Source organism: Megalobrama amblycephala, linkage group LG1, assembly GCF_018812025.1.
Source record: "Megalobrama amblycephala isolate DHTTF-2021 linkage group LG1, ASM1881202v1, whole genome shotgun sequence".
NCBI lineage: Eukaryota > Metazoa > Chordata > Actinopteri > Cypriniformes > Xenocyprididae > Megalobrama > Megalobrama amblycephala.
The window spans coordinates 4,249,841-4,264,248 of record NC_063044.1 but is presented as its reverse complement, the minus strand read 5'-3'; the positions used below and the strand labels follow the sequence as shown (position 1 = coordinate 4,264,248).

The 14,408-nt window shown below is 37.4% G+C and overlaps 1 protein-coding gene across 1 annotated transcript; it reads left to right on the top strand.

Annotated features, from left to right (window-relative positions):
• The first annotated feature begins 3,123 nt into the window (after positions 1 to 3,123).
• Positions 3,124 to 11,729, top strand: LOC125256021 (G-protein coupled receptor 183). The gene is given in 3 exon segments (XM_048171686.1): positions 3,124 to 3,459; positions 10,612 to 11,134; positions 11,136 to 11,729. Coding segments are annotated over 2 exon segments (951 nt in total). The 5' UTR covers positions 3,124 to 3,459; positions 10,612 to 10,645; the 3' UTR covers positions 11,598 to 11,729.
• Positions 11,730 to 14,408: the final 2,679 nt, after the last annotated feature.

Here is a 14,408-nt window from a genome sequence, read left to right as displayed (position 1 = left end):
TCGCTTTATAATATTAATATTGAATCACTGTACTCACATGAACTGATTTAAACATGTTTTTAGTACATTAATAGATCTTGAGAGAGGAAATGTCATTGCTGGCAATGGAGGCCTCACTGAGCCATCGGATTTCAACAAAAATATCTTAATTTGTGTTCCGAAGATGAACGAAGGTCTTACGGGTGTGGAACGACATGAGGGTGAATAATAAATGACAGAATTTTTGGGTGAACTAACCCTTTAAAAGTGGCCTCAGACACACTTTTAATATGATACTGTATCATATTGGTGATGTAGCTTCTTTGTCAGTCAGACAGGTTACAAACTTCTCTAGGATAGTCACAAGTGGAAAGTTTGTGATTATGCTGCCATGTATTCAGTTTGTCAGGCTCACTGTTTTAGTATGGAGGAGAGACTTGCATTAGAAAGAGCAAAACCTTGTCTGATAATATGGCACATGGATTGCTGAGTAGCATTTCTAGGGGGATTTAGTAAAGGTTTAGTCTGGTTACATATGTAATACTGCCCTATCACACAAATTTAGCAATATAGCATCAACCCAATGAAAAGTTACTAGCATAATTAGCATGTCTTAAATGGTTTCATGATGAGTTTTAGAGAATCTTGCTTGGTGATCAAAAGTTCACTGGAAATTAAACAGAAATTCTAAGTTTAATTTTGGAAAAGTTCAGCTAGTATCTCCAATTAATGTGTGATCAAATGCAATGACAAGTTAGGTCACACACATTTGCAAATTAAAGGGCATGTCTTGGACTTTCAGACATAGGCTACTCTTTTTTTTTATTTCTAAACAATGTGGGATACTGTTGTTTTGTCTGTGACTTCATATCATTTGTGATTTGTGTTCTGTTCTCACATATTCAGTTTACTTGTGATTCATCTATTTCTTTCTATTCTAGATACACAGCTCTCTTTTAGCTTTGTCAGTATTGACTTTGCATTGCTGAATGCTGACATGTGCTCAAAACTTTCATAACAGAACTGCAAATCAAGCAAAGTCTGGGCTTTTTTTCTCCATATTTGCCATACACAGTAGTCATTTATTTGTCTCCATTAATGCCAAAGTCACAATCCTTGGCTGAGTCATGAATAGATGCCATGGTTTCCATTCCCTAATGCAAGGGTGTCTGATCCTACTCCTAGAGAGAGGGCCTCCTTCATGCAGAGAGTTTTTGGCATTGGCACAGTAGTTATTAGAAGCATAATGATACAGGTCAATCATTGCTCTGGCAATCTGGCAAAACTCATGCCGGAATATATACATATGTGATTCATGCATTTATTCATACTACTAACCAGGCCACGGACATCAAAACCCCTACATGTGTAATGGATGTTGAAATGGAATGTGCATGTTTTGTTTGACACAATCCCTCTCAATAACCCTCCTGATACCTCTTTTGTCAATCAAAGAGTTGTCTGTGCAGGAAGATTCTCCCTGTACCGGCACCTATCACATCAGAGCCATCAACATGGACAAGAAATCTGACCTCTGTGAGGCAACAATTCTTTTAGTTTGTAAAAGGCTTCCTTGCATTCAGTTAAATAAGTCTTGGAGGAGCTGATGTGGGCTGCCGATGTAGCAAAATGGAGAATGTTTTTCCTGTCAAAAAACACAGTAGAGAATGATTTGTAAGTTCCAAAAAATGCAAATCAAACAAAGGTAAGAACTCGCACACTTACTAAATACTCCAGAACAAATTTTTAATAACAAACCATGTGGTTTACGTCTCATTGCATGCAAGTTCTGATGAAGACTCGCATTAGTCTGAATGTTAACCACAGGGTTTGTTATTAAAATTTTTTGAAGCATTTAGAAAATGTGTAACTAATCACCTGTACCTGCTGATTTGTCCAAGAAAAGCTCATGTTTTCCTTTTTGTCTGTGGTGTTCATTTGGCTTCCAGCTTTTCTATGTGGTCTATTTTTGCCATGACCATTAACATAACCTCCCTACTTTCAGCCTGAGATATGCTAGGATTGGCTCCAGCACTTTTTCCGTGACCCTACAGAGGATAAGGTGGTTTGGAAGATGGATGGATGGATGGATAAATAAGGTAATTAAGTACCTACGGTTTGTGTATTGAGTATTTCTTCTGGTTGATGGTCAGTTCTGCCATTTGGGGCCTTTAAAAACATATTTTAGGTGGTTGAGATTCTCCTTCCAGGTCCTATTGTAGATCACCACATCATCCAGGTAATTTTTAAAAAGTAGTGCACCATGGAAACTTAATGGCATGATAGTATACTGGTTAAGCCCATGGGAAAGCTGTACAACAGGGGTATTCAATCCTGATACCTTCCTGCAGAGTTTAGATCTGACCTCAATCAAACACACTTGAACTAGGTAATCAAGGTTTTGCAGTTATAAAAAGTATATGCAGTTGTGTTAGAGTAGGGATGGAGCTAAACACTGCAAGAGTGTAGATCTCTAGGAGCAGGATTGATCCCTCATGTGTATAGGAACTACAGTGTGTGTATGAGTGATTTGGACTTGCCAGTATCCTTTACAAAGACCTAATGTATAAAATAACCTTTGTCACATCTTTCATAACATTTTCTAGACTAGAGTATTGATAAATACTCATAACAATCAAGTTCTCCAACTTGTGAAACACTCCATCGAGAGCAATGTATAACTTGCAGCCACATACAGTAACGCACAGCAGTCATGCAAGTGCATATAGTGGCAGCAGACACCTGTGCTCTCTGTTTGCAATGAAAGAGGGTGAGAGACTGACATGAGGGCCTCTGGGCTGGTGGTACAAAACCAGGACCAGTCCCAAGATGCAAATCAGCCCCCAGACCGAGTTTTGGAGTCAGGGGAGAGGTGTTGTGCAATAGGCTGGATCTCAGCCGATGAAGGTCTCATGCCTCACCGAACCCATTTATTTTCTCTGATCTGACTTTATGCAGTTTATTCATTGTCCTGATACTCTATATAATAATGGCATACTGTACGTTTGTGGGAAATATTACCTATTTAGTTTCTTGTTGCATGTTTAATTAAATGTTTTTTTTTTTCCCAATTTGGAATGGGTAACATATAGCCTAAATTAGGCAATTTATTTTTATTATTACAGAATGAACATTGTAGGCAGAAAATGTAAAATCTGAAAGAAAGGTACCTCGCTTTTTCTTACAAAAGCTGCTCTTTCTCATAATTAAACTGGATCCATATAATCTTAAGGAATAATTTCTTAAACAACACACTATGAGCTTTTACCAAGAAAACACCCACCAAAACAGCTCTGATCCTGTGAGGACAGAAGAATCTAGAAAACACAGTCTAATTCACCATCAGGGACCGAGTCCAAAAAGCATCTCAAAAAAGACCCTGCCTCCTATCAACAATTGTAATTCCTCCTGGCCTCATGATGTTTATAAAGGGGACTCCACAATCTGACCCACATCTTTACAGCTAAAACCATCTATCTGGTAAGAAGCATGCTTTTTCTTGTCTTTTCTATCTTTTCATTCATCCTGTTATGCATATTGATAGCTCTAAATATTGTTTTGCATGCCTCAATAATGTCATTATTTGTGCTACAGGCTTTTTACATTAAATTAATGGTTATGTGAAAAAAATCATGATGATCTTGCAGTTGTTTAGGTTGTGTTTGGCATATGTTCAACTATTCTAACTATAAAGAATTGTTAATACTATAATGTAAAATGACACTGATGGCTCTTAAGTACACATTTTTTTTTATATTTTAACTTTTAAGAAAATATTTTGATCACAAATTTTACTAACTAGACAACAAAAAAATATTCAATTCAAGTACAAGACTTGTAGGTTTAAGGTAAAAAAAAAAAAAAGTTTCAGAGACTCGACCAGGTATTTGTCTTTTAGACAAGGAAAACAGAGTTTGATTCCAGAACTGATTATCGTTCCTCTGTAATTATTTTTCACTACTGGTGAGAGGACAGTCAGGACACTCACTAATAATAATAATAATAATAATAAAATATGTTTTTACTCATTACTCCTCTTTAAAATAACAAAACCAGGACCCAAAAAAAATTCTCTTTGCATTAATACTGCTGTGCCTTCAACATTTATACCTTTTCTGGTTTACTTTAGTCATGATGGGGTCAACACTCAAAGCATCCAAATAATATGTAGCCTAATTTTCATAACATTAATATTACCAACATTACTATCAGTATTATTATAATTATGAACAGTCAAGCCTTCATTTCATGGGGGTGTTCGGCTCACTTGGTGTAAATCACAAAAGTAGGATTTCAAAGAACCAAAAGAAGAGCACACAATCAATTTTCAAAAGAGAGTCTGTTTGGTAAAGCTCTTGCATTGAAAATAAGAGATTATGTGACCAAATCCCTGGCGAACATTTTTATTATCCTTTATTTATTATGAGAATTGATTAGCTTTACCTCTGATGTATAGCACTATTAACAAACATTCACCCCACTACACGTTTGGCTTCAGCAGAAATGGCAGTGGCGGTGGGGAGGAAAGTAGTGCAGGGGGCTCGAAAAAAGTTACCAATAGTTCAATTCATTCATTCATTTGAGAGGACACAACCCATTAAAACTGCCTCAAACTGCATTCACCAGATGATTTTTTCCCCCCAAATGCTTAAAAAAGAATATGTAGCCTAAAACCAGTCAAAAACACACCTTCTATACTTCTATACTAATTTGGTGTTGTGCTGGTCACAATTAGCAGCAGAGAAGAGGTTGGAGGGCTGTGGTTGTAACTTGTTTGACTATTTCCCTACCATAGAGTAATGATTATGTAAGTGGAAAAAGAAAGTTGTTTCAGATATAGCATACGTGGTTACATTTTAATAAACCATTATGAAAACAAACGAGTAAATGGAGTAAAAGGTCAATTCTGTTTTATGTTGACTTGTAATTTGGAATTACACTGATTTAAAGCTGTGTTTCCCAACCCTGGTCCTTCAGTACTACAAAAGTTGACATTTCGGATGTGTTTCTTACCTAACACACCACTTAAAGGTTTTGGAGTGTCTAGGAATCAGGTCTGATTATGGAGACATGCAAAATGTACACTCTAAAAAATGCTGGGTTAAAAACAACCCAAGTTGGGTAAAAAATGGACAAACCCAGCAATTGGGTTGTTTTAACCCAGCAGTAGGGTTAAATGTTTGCCCAACCTGCTGGGTAGTTTTATTTAACTCAACTATTGTTTAAAAATTACTGTATTGCTTAATTAAAATTAACCCAAAGTATGTTGGAAATGAACATTTATTAATGTTCAATGAATAATTATTAAACAATAAACATTTATTAAATTGCTTATTAATAAATGTTCACCTTTTGACTATTATTGTTGCCTCTAATTGCATCTGGTTTTTAATTTTAAAAATAAACCAGCTATTTTGGGTTCATTTTAAGCCAGCCATAGTAATTTTTAAACAATAGTTGGTTTAAATAAAACTGCCCAGCATGTTGGGCAAACATTTAACCCAACCGCTGGGTTAAAACAACCCAATCGCTGGGTTTGTCCATTTTCAACCCAACTTGGGTTGTTTTTAACCCAGCATTTTTTAGAGAGTAGTGTAGTGTTGGGCATACGTCAGGACCAGGGTAAAGAACCATTGCTTAAGAGTGTGTAAATAGTTCACAACAGACTTCTCAAAAAATCAAGTTTCCATTGTTCACCTCTAGCTGGTTGAAATCCCCAAAGCTGAATGAGAAAAACACAATTGATTAAGAGTGTCAATCCCTGGGAGCCTCCTTATCCTTTAGCAGATGTACCACTGGAGGGAGTTTAGCCTGAAGACAGAGAGAGTAGGGCCACAAGGGCCCTTCTGAGGCCCCAGTGGAGCAGTGGTACAGAGAATGGCATGACAAGAACACATGAAGCTTACTGTCCCTTTGGACTTAACAGGGTGGTGATTCACATGAGCTCTGCTATAAAGGTGACAGATGAACCACAGAAGTTCCTCAGTCCTTCACACGTTATGTTTGACATGTTTTATACTCACTAGTTTTTTGTGAGCAAAATACCTATGAATCTGGTGTTTCACAACCCTTCTCCTGGAGGACCCCCATCAGTGCACATTTTACATGTCTACTTATCTAACTGTAACACATCTATTTCAGGTCATGAAGCGGTAATGGGGTGTTTGATTAGAGTAGGGATGTCCAATCCTGGTCCTGGAGGGCTGACTTCCTCCATAATTTATTTGTTTATTTCATACCCTAATTAAATACGTCTAAACCAGCTTATCAAGGGCTTCAAGATCACTATAAACTTCCAGACTGGTGTGTTGGGCCAATTTCTGCAAGACATTTGCTCTCCCGGAGCAGGATTGGACACCCTGGAGTAGGGAGACATACAGTACCAAATATGCAGTGTTGGGGGTATCGCAGAACCAGAGTTGGAAAAACACTGTGTTAATCATTAATTGAAATCATGCAATAGAAAATGACATTCCTGGCAAATCAGTTTTCATACTGAATCAATACGATTCACAACGTACAAGTGCAGCTCCCTCGCACATATTTCCCTGCATTTATAAATCCAAGCTGAGGAAATAGGGCGGATCTCATGTCTGTCTTTTATGAACTGTGATTCCCTAAATTCCCTATCGACAGCTGTTCTGCACAGGTGTGTTTTTGTGTACTCTGTATACTTGTGTTTGTGCAGTGGCTCTTCTCCTGTGGGTATTAGTAGCGGGATAACAGGAGAATATCCCCAGGGGGAGACGCTGTTTGTCATAACTGATGTATGTCAGATCACAACATTTGAGATGTTCCATGAATTGTCATTAAGATTGAATCTGGTCAGATGCACTGTACCAAATAAAAGTCATTGCCACTCAGGAAGGTGTAGAACAACTGTACTGCACCAACACATGAAGTAATCCTGTAATTTTTAAGTAATCCTGAACACCTTGATTAGCTGGTTCGAGTGTGTTTGATTAGAGTTGGAGCTAAACTCTAAGATAGTAGCCTTCCAGAAACATGATTGGCTACCCTTGGTGAAGACCTTAATGGACTTTCCAAATTTATGAAGCTTACAGCATACTTCCACATGCACAAATTCCATGTTGGCCTTACCGACTAACATGAAGTGGTCTCAGCCAGGGTAGCCAATCCTGGAAAGCTAGTTTCCTGCACATTTCAAAGCTCCTTCAGAACCCCATGCATGCAACCCTGCAAGATTTTCCTGCCCATGAGTAGGATTGGCTACCCCTGCCTCACTCAGAGGACATAAGCCATTGATGTCCAAGCCTGCTCCTAAAGGGCCAATGTTCTACAGAGTTTAGCTTACCCCAATACCTGTGTGGTTTCTAGTCAAGACCTTGGCTGCATCCTAAAAGGCATATTCTCTTAGGTAGGTACGTATTTTTAATAATTAATTATTTCAGGACTGCTAAAAAGTATGTTCTGTATAATATGACTGTGTGTAGTATGAACGTAATTCGGACATACTATATCTGCATCTGATATATCTAGCATCTGACACACTTCAGAATCTCACCACACAGCAAAATCCCCAGTTAAATCAACTTTGCTCAGAGTACATTTGGTCACTCTCTATATAGTGTTAAAGTAACACTGAAGCAGAGTTAAAGTTAATGAGATAATTAAATGATTAATTAAGTGATGATTGAGCTTTAGTGATGAACACCTGCTGTTAACAAGCAAAATCACTAAAGGAAAAGAGAAATACAAGAACTACAACTGTCTTCAGCCACAGCCTTAGATGAAATCAACTCAAGACATTAAATCTATCAAGATCTCCACAGAGGAGGATTAAACAACTCCACAAACAGTATTACCTGCTTCACATATTACTAACAGACTTTATTTCTGTTGTATGTCTAAAGAAGTTCTTATTGAGAAATAACAGAGGTTTAGATGTTGATGTTTTATTGTTCAAAAAAGGATGCCACCATCATGGTGGTCAGTGTTTGCCGTAGTTGGGCTCGAGTCCCTTTTATGTTTTCAAAATAATTTGCTTTTAAGCAAACACTTGCGTAATGCTTATTAAAAGATTGAAATAGCAGATCTTACATTTTCGGCATGAACATTTTTACATGTGAATGAACATCTCAAAGTGGTCTCTCTATCTTTTTCTTTGGTTTACTGACTGATTCAGCTATTACAGAACTGCAACAAAAAAAAATCAATTAAACAATTGTAATGCACCAATGCTGAAAATTAACAACTATTACCACTCAGGCTTAGACATGAACACTTATCATACAAACCTCAACAGTGGTGACAATAATTATTGTATACTGCAGTGCATGATGGGAGTTTTGTACTATGGTGATACCCAGCATGCATTGCTGCATGAGGTGTTTTGTTTATCACCATTGCTGAGATTCATATGCTGATTCTTGATGTATTTGTGTGTCTAAATAACACAGTAGTTCAAAATCTTTTATGCGCTACATGGTTTTAAAATCATTCATGATCATTTTTGCTGCAACACTTTGTTCTCATGCTATAGTTTCACAGAGTTGGTAATGCAAAACCTAAATGTGTAAATGACAAAACATATTAGATACTGCTATCAGGCCAGCTCACAATGATTATCTTATCATATAAAAGCAGCTAATATCTGCCCATTATAAAGCACTGACTTCACTGCTTCACAACATCATGCATTGTTGCAGTGAAAAATGTAACATAGGAATTCAAGGGTCAAGAGCCCAACTAAAGCAAATACAGATCTCCATGGCGGTGGCATTGTTTTTCCTTTTGTTTTCTTTTTCTCTTGCCCAGTAAAACATCAACATCTAAACCTCTGTTAATTCTCAATAAAAAACTGCTGTATACATCTGACAGAAATAAAGTCAATCTGGTTAGTAATAAGTGAAGTTGGTAATGCTGTTTGTGGAGATGTTTAATCCTCCTCTGCTGAGATCTTGAGAGATTTACCCCCGGTTTCACAGACAAGGCTTAAGCTAGTCCTAGACTAAAATGCACGTTTGAGCTTTTTTAACTGACAGCAACTTGCTCTGACATATCTTAAAATATGTCAGTGCCATTGTTTTGTCTCAAGATTCACACCAGTAATGTTTTTTTTTTTTTTTTTTTTCTAGCGTACATTTATAAAAGATACTTAAATACCCTAATTGAACTAAGACCTAATCCTAGTTTAGTCTAAGCCCTGTCTGTGAAACCGGACCTTAATGTTAATGTCTTCAATTGAATCATTTAAGGCTGTGGCTGAAGTCAGTTGTAGTTCTTGTGTTTCTCTTTTTGTCAGTGATTGTGCTTGTTAACAGCAGGTGTTCATCACTAATGCTCAGTCATCACTTAATTAATCGCTTTATTATCTCATTAACTTTAGCTCTTGCTTCAGTGTTACTTTATCACTATTTAGAGAGGGACCAAATGTACTCTGAGCAGAGGTGATTCAACTCTGGGGATTTTGCTGTGCAGAAGAAGTATATCATCTGGGTTGTTTGTGCCTACTCTTTTACAAGTACTGTAAATTTGGACATATTTCTTTTTGTCACATACTGTTTTTCGCCTACTATATAATAGGGAGTATACGATTTTGGATGCAGCCCTTGATTAGCTCGTTCAAGTAGGCTTAATTGATATGCAGAACCGTGCCCCTCCAGGAACAGGTTTGGTCACCCTTAAAGGGGACCAATTATGCTAAATTAACTTTTATAAGGTTGTTTGAACACAGATGTGTGTCAACAGTATGTGTAAACAACCAGCCTATAATGGTTAAAATCCACCCACTCCTTTTTTTATAATCCCCTTAAATTATAAACAGTCTCTCCAAATGCACAGTTCCAGTTTTCACCCTACTCTTACATAAGAGTAGGGAAACCCCACCTATGACTGGTGACGATCTGCCCTATTAGCATACTGCCTAAGAAGAGTTTTCAATTATGAAGGAAATGTGCCAAAGAAAGTCGGTAATGTGTTATATATTTGTGCAAATCATTTTTCTCCGGACTGCTTCACAAACGAGGGTCAGTTCAACCCTGGATTTGCACAAAAGATTAACATGATGGTACATGCTAGTCGATGAGTTGAATCAACTTCACAGCAACTACATAACCTTATCCACTACCCATTCAGAAACGTCCAGTTGCATTCTAAAATTGTGACTTCCTGAAATTCTACATCAGTATTCAACTCCGGTTTGAACAATAAAAGGCTGAACACTACTACTGACAATCATCATTTTGACTGCGTGAGATTCTCCAGCTTTGTTGTTGTTGAGCAACCGAAGCACGAGCTGTTAAAGCTCCACCTCTCTTCTGGAAAGGGGGCAGGGAACAGCAGCACGTTTGCATTTAAAGGGACACACACAAAAACGCTGTGTTTTTGCTCCCACCCAAATAGGGGCAAATTTGACAAGTTATAATAAATGATCTGTGGGGTATTTTGAGCTGAAACTTCACAGACACATCCTAAGGGAAACCAGAGGCTTATATTACATCTTGTGAAAGGGCCATAATAGGTCCCCTTTAACATAAACACTTCACCATTCAAGGCATAAAACAATCTAAATCTGATACCAAATTCTAGCTATTATTAATGTTAACAGGCATTCCAAATTATATTGGCATGTTCAATTATCTGTATCATGTCATTTTTTTCTTCCTCCAGAATCTTATTCATTGGTTTCAGATCCTCAGAATTCATGGAGGGTCAATTACGCCACGATACAAGAATAAGCTACATCCTCAGAAGCAACCTGCCCTCTTCTAACCTGACGACCGGTTCAGTCAATGCAACACACGCCTTCAGTGCATTTGAAGGGTGCGAACAAATGGTGAGTGGTATCATTTTTGACTTAACTATACAATCCTTCAACGTGATCGTAGGAATACCTGCCAACATCCTGGTCATAGCAAACCTAATAAACACCCGTAAGGAGCCTTCAACTTCTGACATCTTCCTGGGCTGCCTGGCTTTCATGGACGCCTACTTTGGATTCATGACAATCATAGCGTTCCTCAATCTCTACCACTGGAGGAGTGCTATGGGTTGGATGGCTCTGAAGTTCTCCTTCGGGGTAAAGGACACCAGTGGGCCGCTCTTCCTCTCGTGCGTCTGTCTGGATCGCTTTATAGCCGTTCTCTTCCCCATCGCATTCGGACAGTTGAAGGACATCAAATACAGGATCGGCCTTGACCATCGTGGTACTGCTGCTCACTTTTGCTTATGCTTCAGCCAAAACCGTTGGTGGCATTCACAACTTTGAGAAGGTTTTCACTGGTGAGGTCTTGTTTGCTTTCACCTGGATGGTTGTGTGTAACGTGGCCATCCTCTGGGCACTGAAACGCTCACGAGGCTCTGGTAAAGATGAGATGCATCCAATGAAAAGAAAGGCATTTAAGATGGTGCTGTCTATCTTGATCATCATCGTGAGCAACTATCTCCCACCAGTTGCCATGTTCCCCTTTGAAGACCATTATCCACGTAAGGTCTTTCATTGCTATGTGCAGCCAGTGGGCTTTGCCTTTGTAAACATCAGCAGCACTATCCAGCCCTTAACTTACTTGTTCCGTCTAGAGAAAGTACCATTCTTGCCTGAATCTTGTGTGGAGAAGTTAAGCTGCAAGGAAAAAGACAAACCCCCAAAGGAATGACTTCTGCCTGAAATAATGTCTGAAATATGCTTTTGAAATATTTAAAGGATTAGTCCACTTTCAAATAAAATTTTCCTGATAATTTACTCACCCCCATGTCATCCAAGATGTTCATGTCTTTCTTTCTTCAGTTGAAAAGAAATTAAGGTTTTTGATGAAAACATTCCAGGATTATTCTCCTTATAGTGGACTTCAAAGGTCAAAATTACAGTTTCAGTGCAGCTTCAAAGGGCTTTAAACGATACCAGACGAGGAATAAGGGTCTTATCTAGAGAAACGATCTGTCATTTTCGAAAAAAATGTAAATGTATATGCTTTATAAAACAAATGTTCACCTTATAAGTGCTTCCACCAAAACACATTTCCGTAAGGTTTACTCTGTATGTCTTATACCTTCCCTATTGCTGAATACTTCAGATACGCGCTGCGTTCGTTCCGTAAGTAGAATAAGGAAGGTGTATGACATACAGCGTAAACTTTTTGGAGAATACGAAAACGTGTTTTGGCGGAGGCACTTAGAAGGTGAACATTTGTTTATATAAAGCATATACATTTACATTTTTTTTTTTTCGAAAATGACCGATCGTTTCGCTAGATAAGAACCTTATTCCTCGTCTGGTATCGTTTAAAGCCCTTTGAAGCTGCACTGAAACTGTAATTTTGACCTTTGAAGTCCACTATAAGGAGAATAATCCTGGAATGTTTTCATCAAAAACCTTAATTTCTTTTCAACTAAAGAAAGAAAGACATGGACATCTTGGATGAAATGGGAGTGAGGAAAAATTATCAGGAAAAGTTTATTTGAAAGTGAACTAATCCTTTAACAGACTACTGTAGTAGTACTGCATTTTCATAGCTTTTCGGTTTGCTATATGCCCTTTATATAATCATCATTATATCATCATATTATCTATTATAAAATGAACTTGGATCTTTGTAGCAAAAATAATTATTGTACTGAAGGTTTTAGACTCTATTACAGTTATGTCTTTGAATTGTAACACTGAATTCTGAATATTAAACCGTTAAATATGCAAATATACATTGTTATGTAACTTTTCAAGCAGTGCTATGCTTTGTGAATCCTAAATAAAACATTCAAAGGTTTATTAAAGTGTTGTGGCGCCACCATGTGTAACAGAGCAAAAATGAACAAAGTCCTTTATGGGAAGTTGTTTTTTGGTCTGTTTGTAATGGACCCCAGAAATTTGTGTTTAATCTATGTTCACACATTTGTTATTTGTCATCCTTGACCATATTTGTCCTTTAATTGATTAACTTAATTTAAAATGTGATCCCATGAGGTTTTGTTGGCTCTGACTCATCATAAGTGCATCCAGTTGCTTCATCTTTTCTGCGTCTCAGGTTTGTGTTGGTTCAAGAGTCAACAAAATCTTACAATTGGCCCCAGTCCTCTGCCAGGGTATCCTGGCTCTCCTACTCATTGAAAGCTAGGTTACAGGTGAGTTAAGATCTGGATTACATTCATCACTGCAACACATGCACTCAAGATCTCACATGCAGGCATGTCATTCACCTAGGTTTTTTGAGGAGGACACCAGTTACAGTTCTGACACTTTTTCCTGAGGCTGTGAGTGGTATACCTTTATAGTATGCATGGGGACTGTGTTCGAATCCTGATATAATCTAATTTTTATAAAATTGGAACTGAACTCAACTGTCAACTCAATAATTGTCCTGACTTTTTGATAACACCATTTGTGTTGCTTGGGAAAAACCCAAACAACACAAATAAAAATAACTTTTTAAAAAAAATCATTATATACTTTTCAATTATGAACTATAGCGAGAACACACATAATTTCTGCATTTGGAGTAGATATTCGTGAATCAGAGACATGTCTTTAGCCCTTGACACAGATTTCCCTAGTGAGTGTCATATTCACAGGGTGACATTTAAATGAATATATTCTATATACACTGCCCTCCAAAAGTTTGTAAACGGCCTAGAAAAGTGCAGTTTTGGACAATATTGGCATGAATCCTTTTTAATTTGTGATAATTTTGCACTGATAAGGGACAACACAAACTACAAAAACATATTTTATTACATAAACAGTTTATACATAGAAAAAACTAAAATTTTCGATTCCTCAAAATATGCACCATTAGCAGCTATCTGACCTAAACTGGGTTCTAATTGGTTCACTGTATTCTAAACTTAATTGGCAATCAATTGTTGAAGCTATTAAGGTGTGCTCCTGACCCCAAAATCTTTTACAAACCTGGGCCAAGTTTAAACCAGTAATAAGGCATCACAGCTGGCAAAGGGGCATGTCTGACTTTGACATGTATATATTGCCATTATTATGTAATCAAAATGAAAATTATTATTGCTGGTCTTCAATGATAATGTCAAGTTACATTAATGTATTTGCACCAAAAAAATGATAAGCATTTATGCTGATATCGTCCAAAACCACACTAGGGTGCCAGGGGTGTTTTCAAACTTTTGGAGGGCAGTGCATGTGATTAAATCCTCTTCAGATGTGTTGTGTTGACAAATTCATATTTTGTAAAATTTTGGATGGATTCCCCCAACAACCAGCATACAAAAATTCCTTGGTTCTGGCTGATTCTAGGCTGATTTAAAGATTTTGCCTTTAAAACAGAGAAATTCAAAAAAGGTCCCAGTTTTGAGACCCTATTAATTTTGCATCTACAAAAATGTTTATTTTTTGTCTTTTGGAAGTTGCATTCTCAATCACCGAGACAATCGTTGAGACAGATTCAGAAAACATTGTTTTTAATAGCAGTAACAATAAACTTGCATAATAATGCATAAAAATC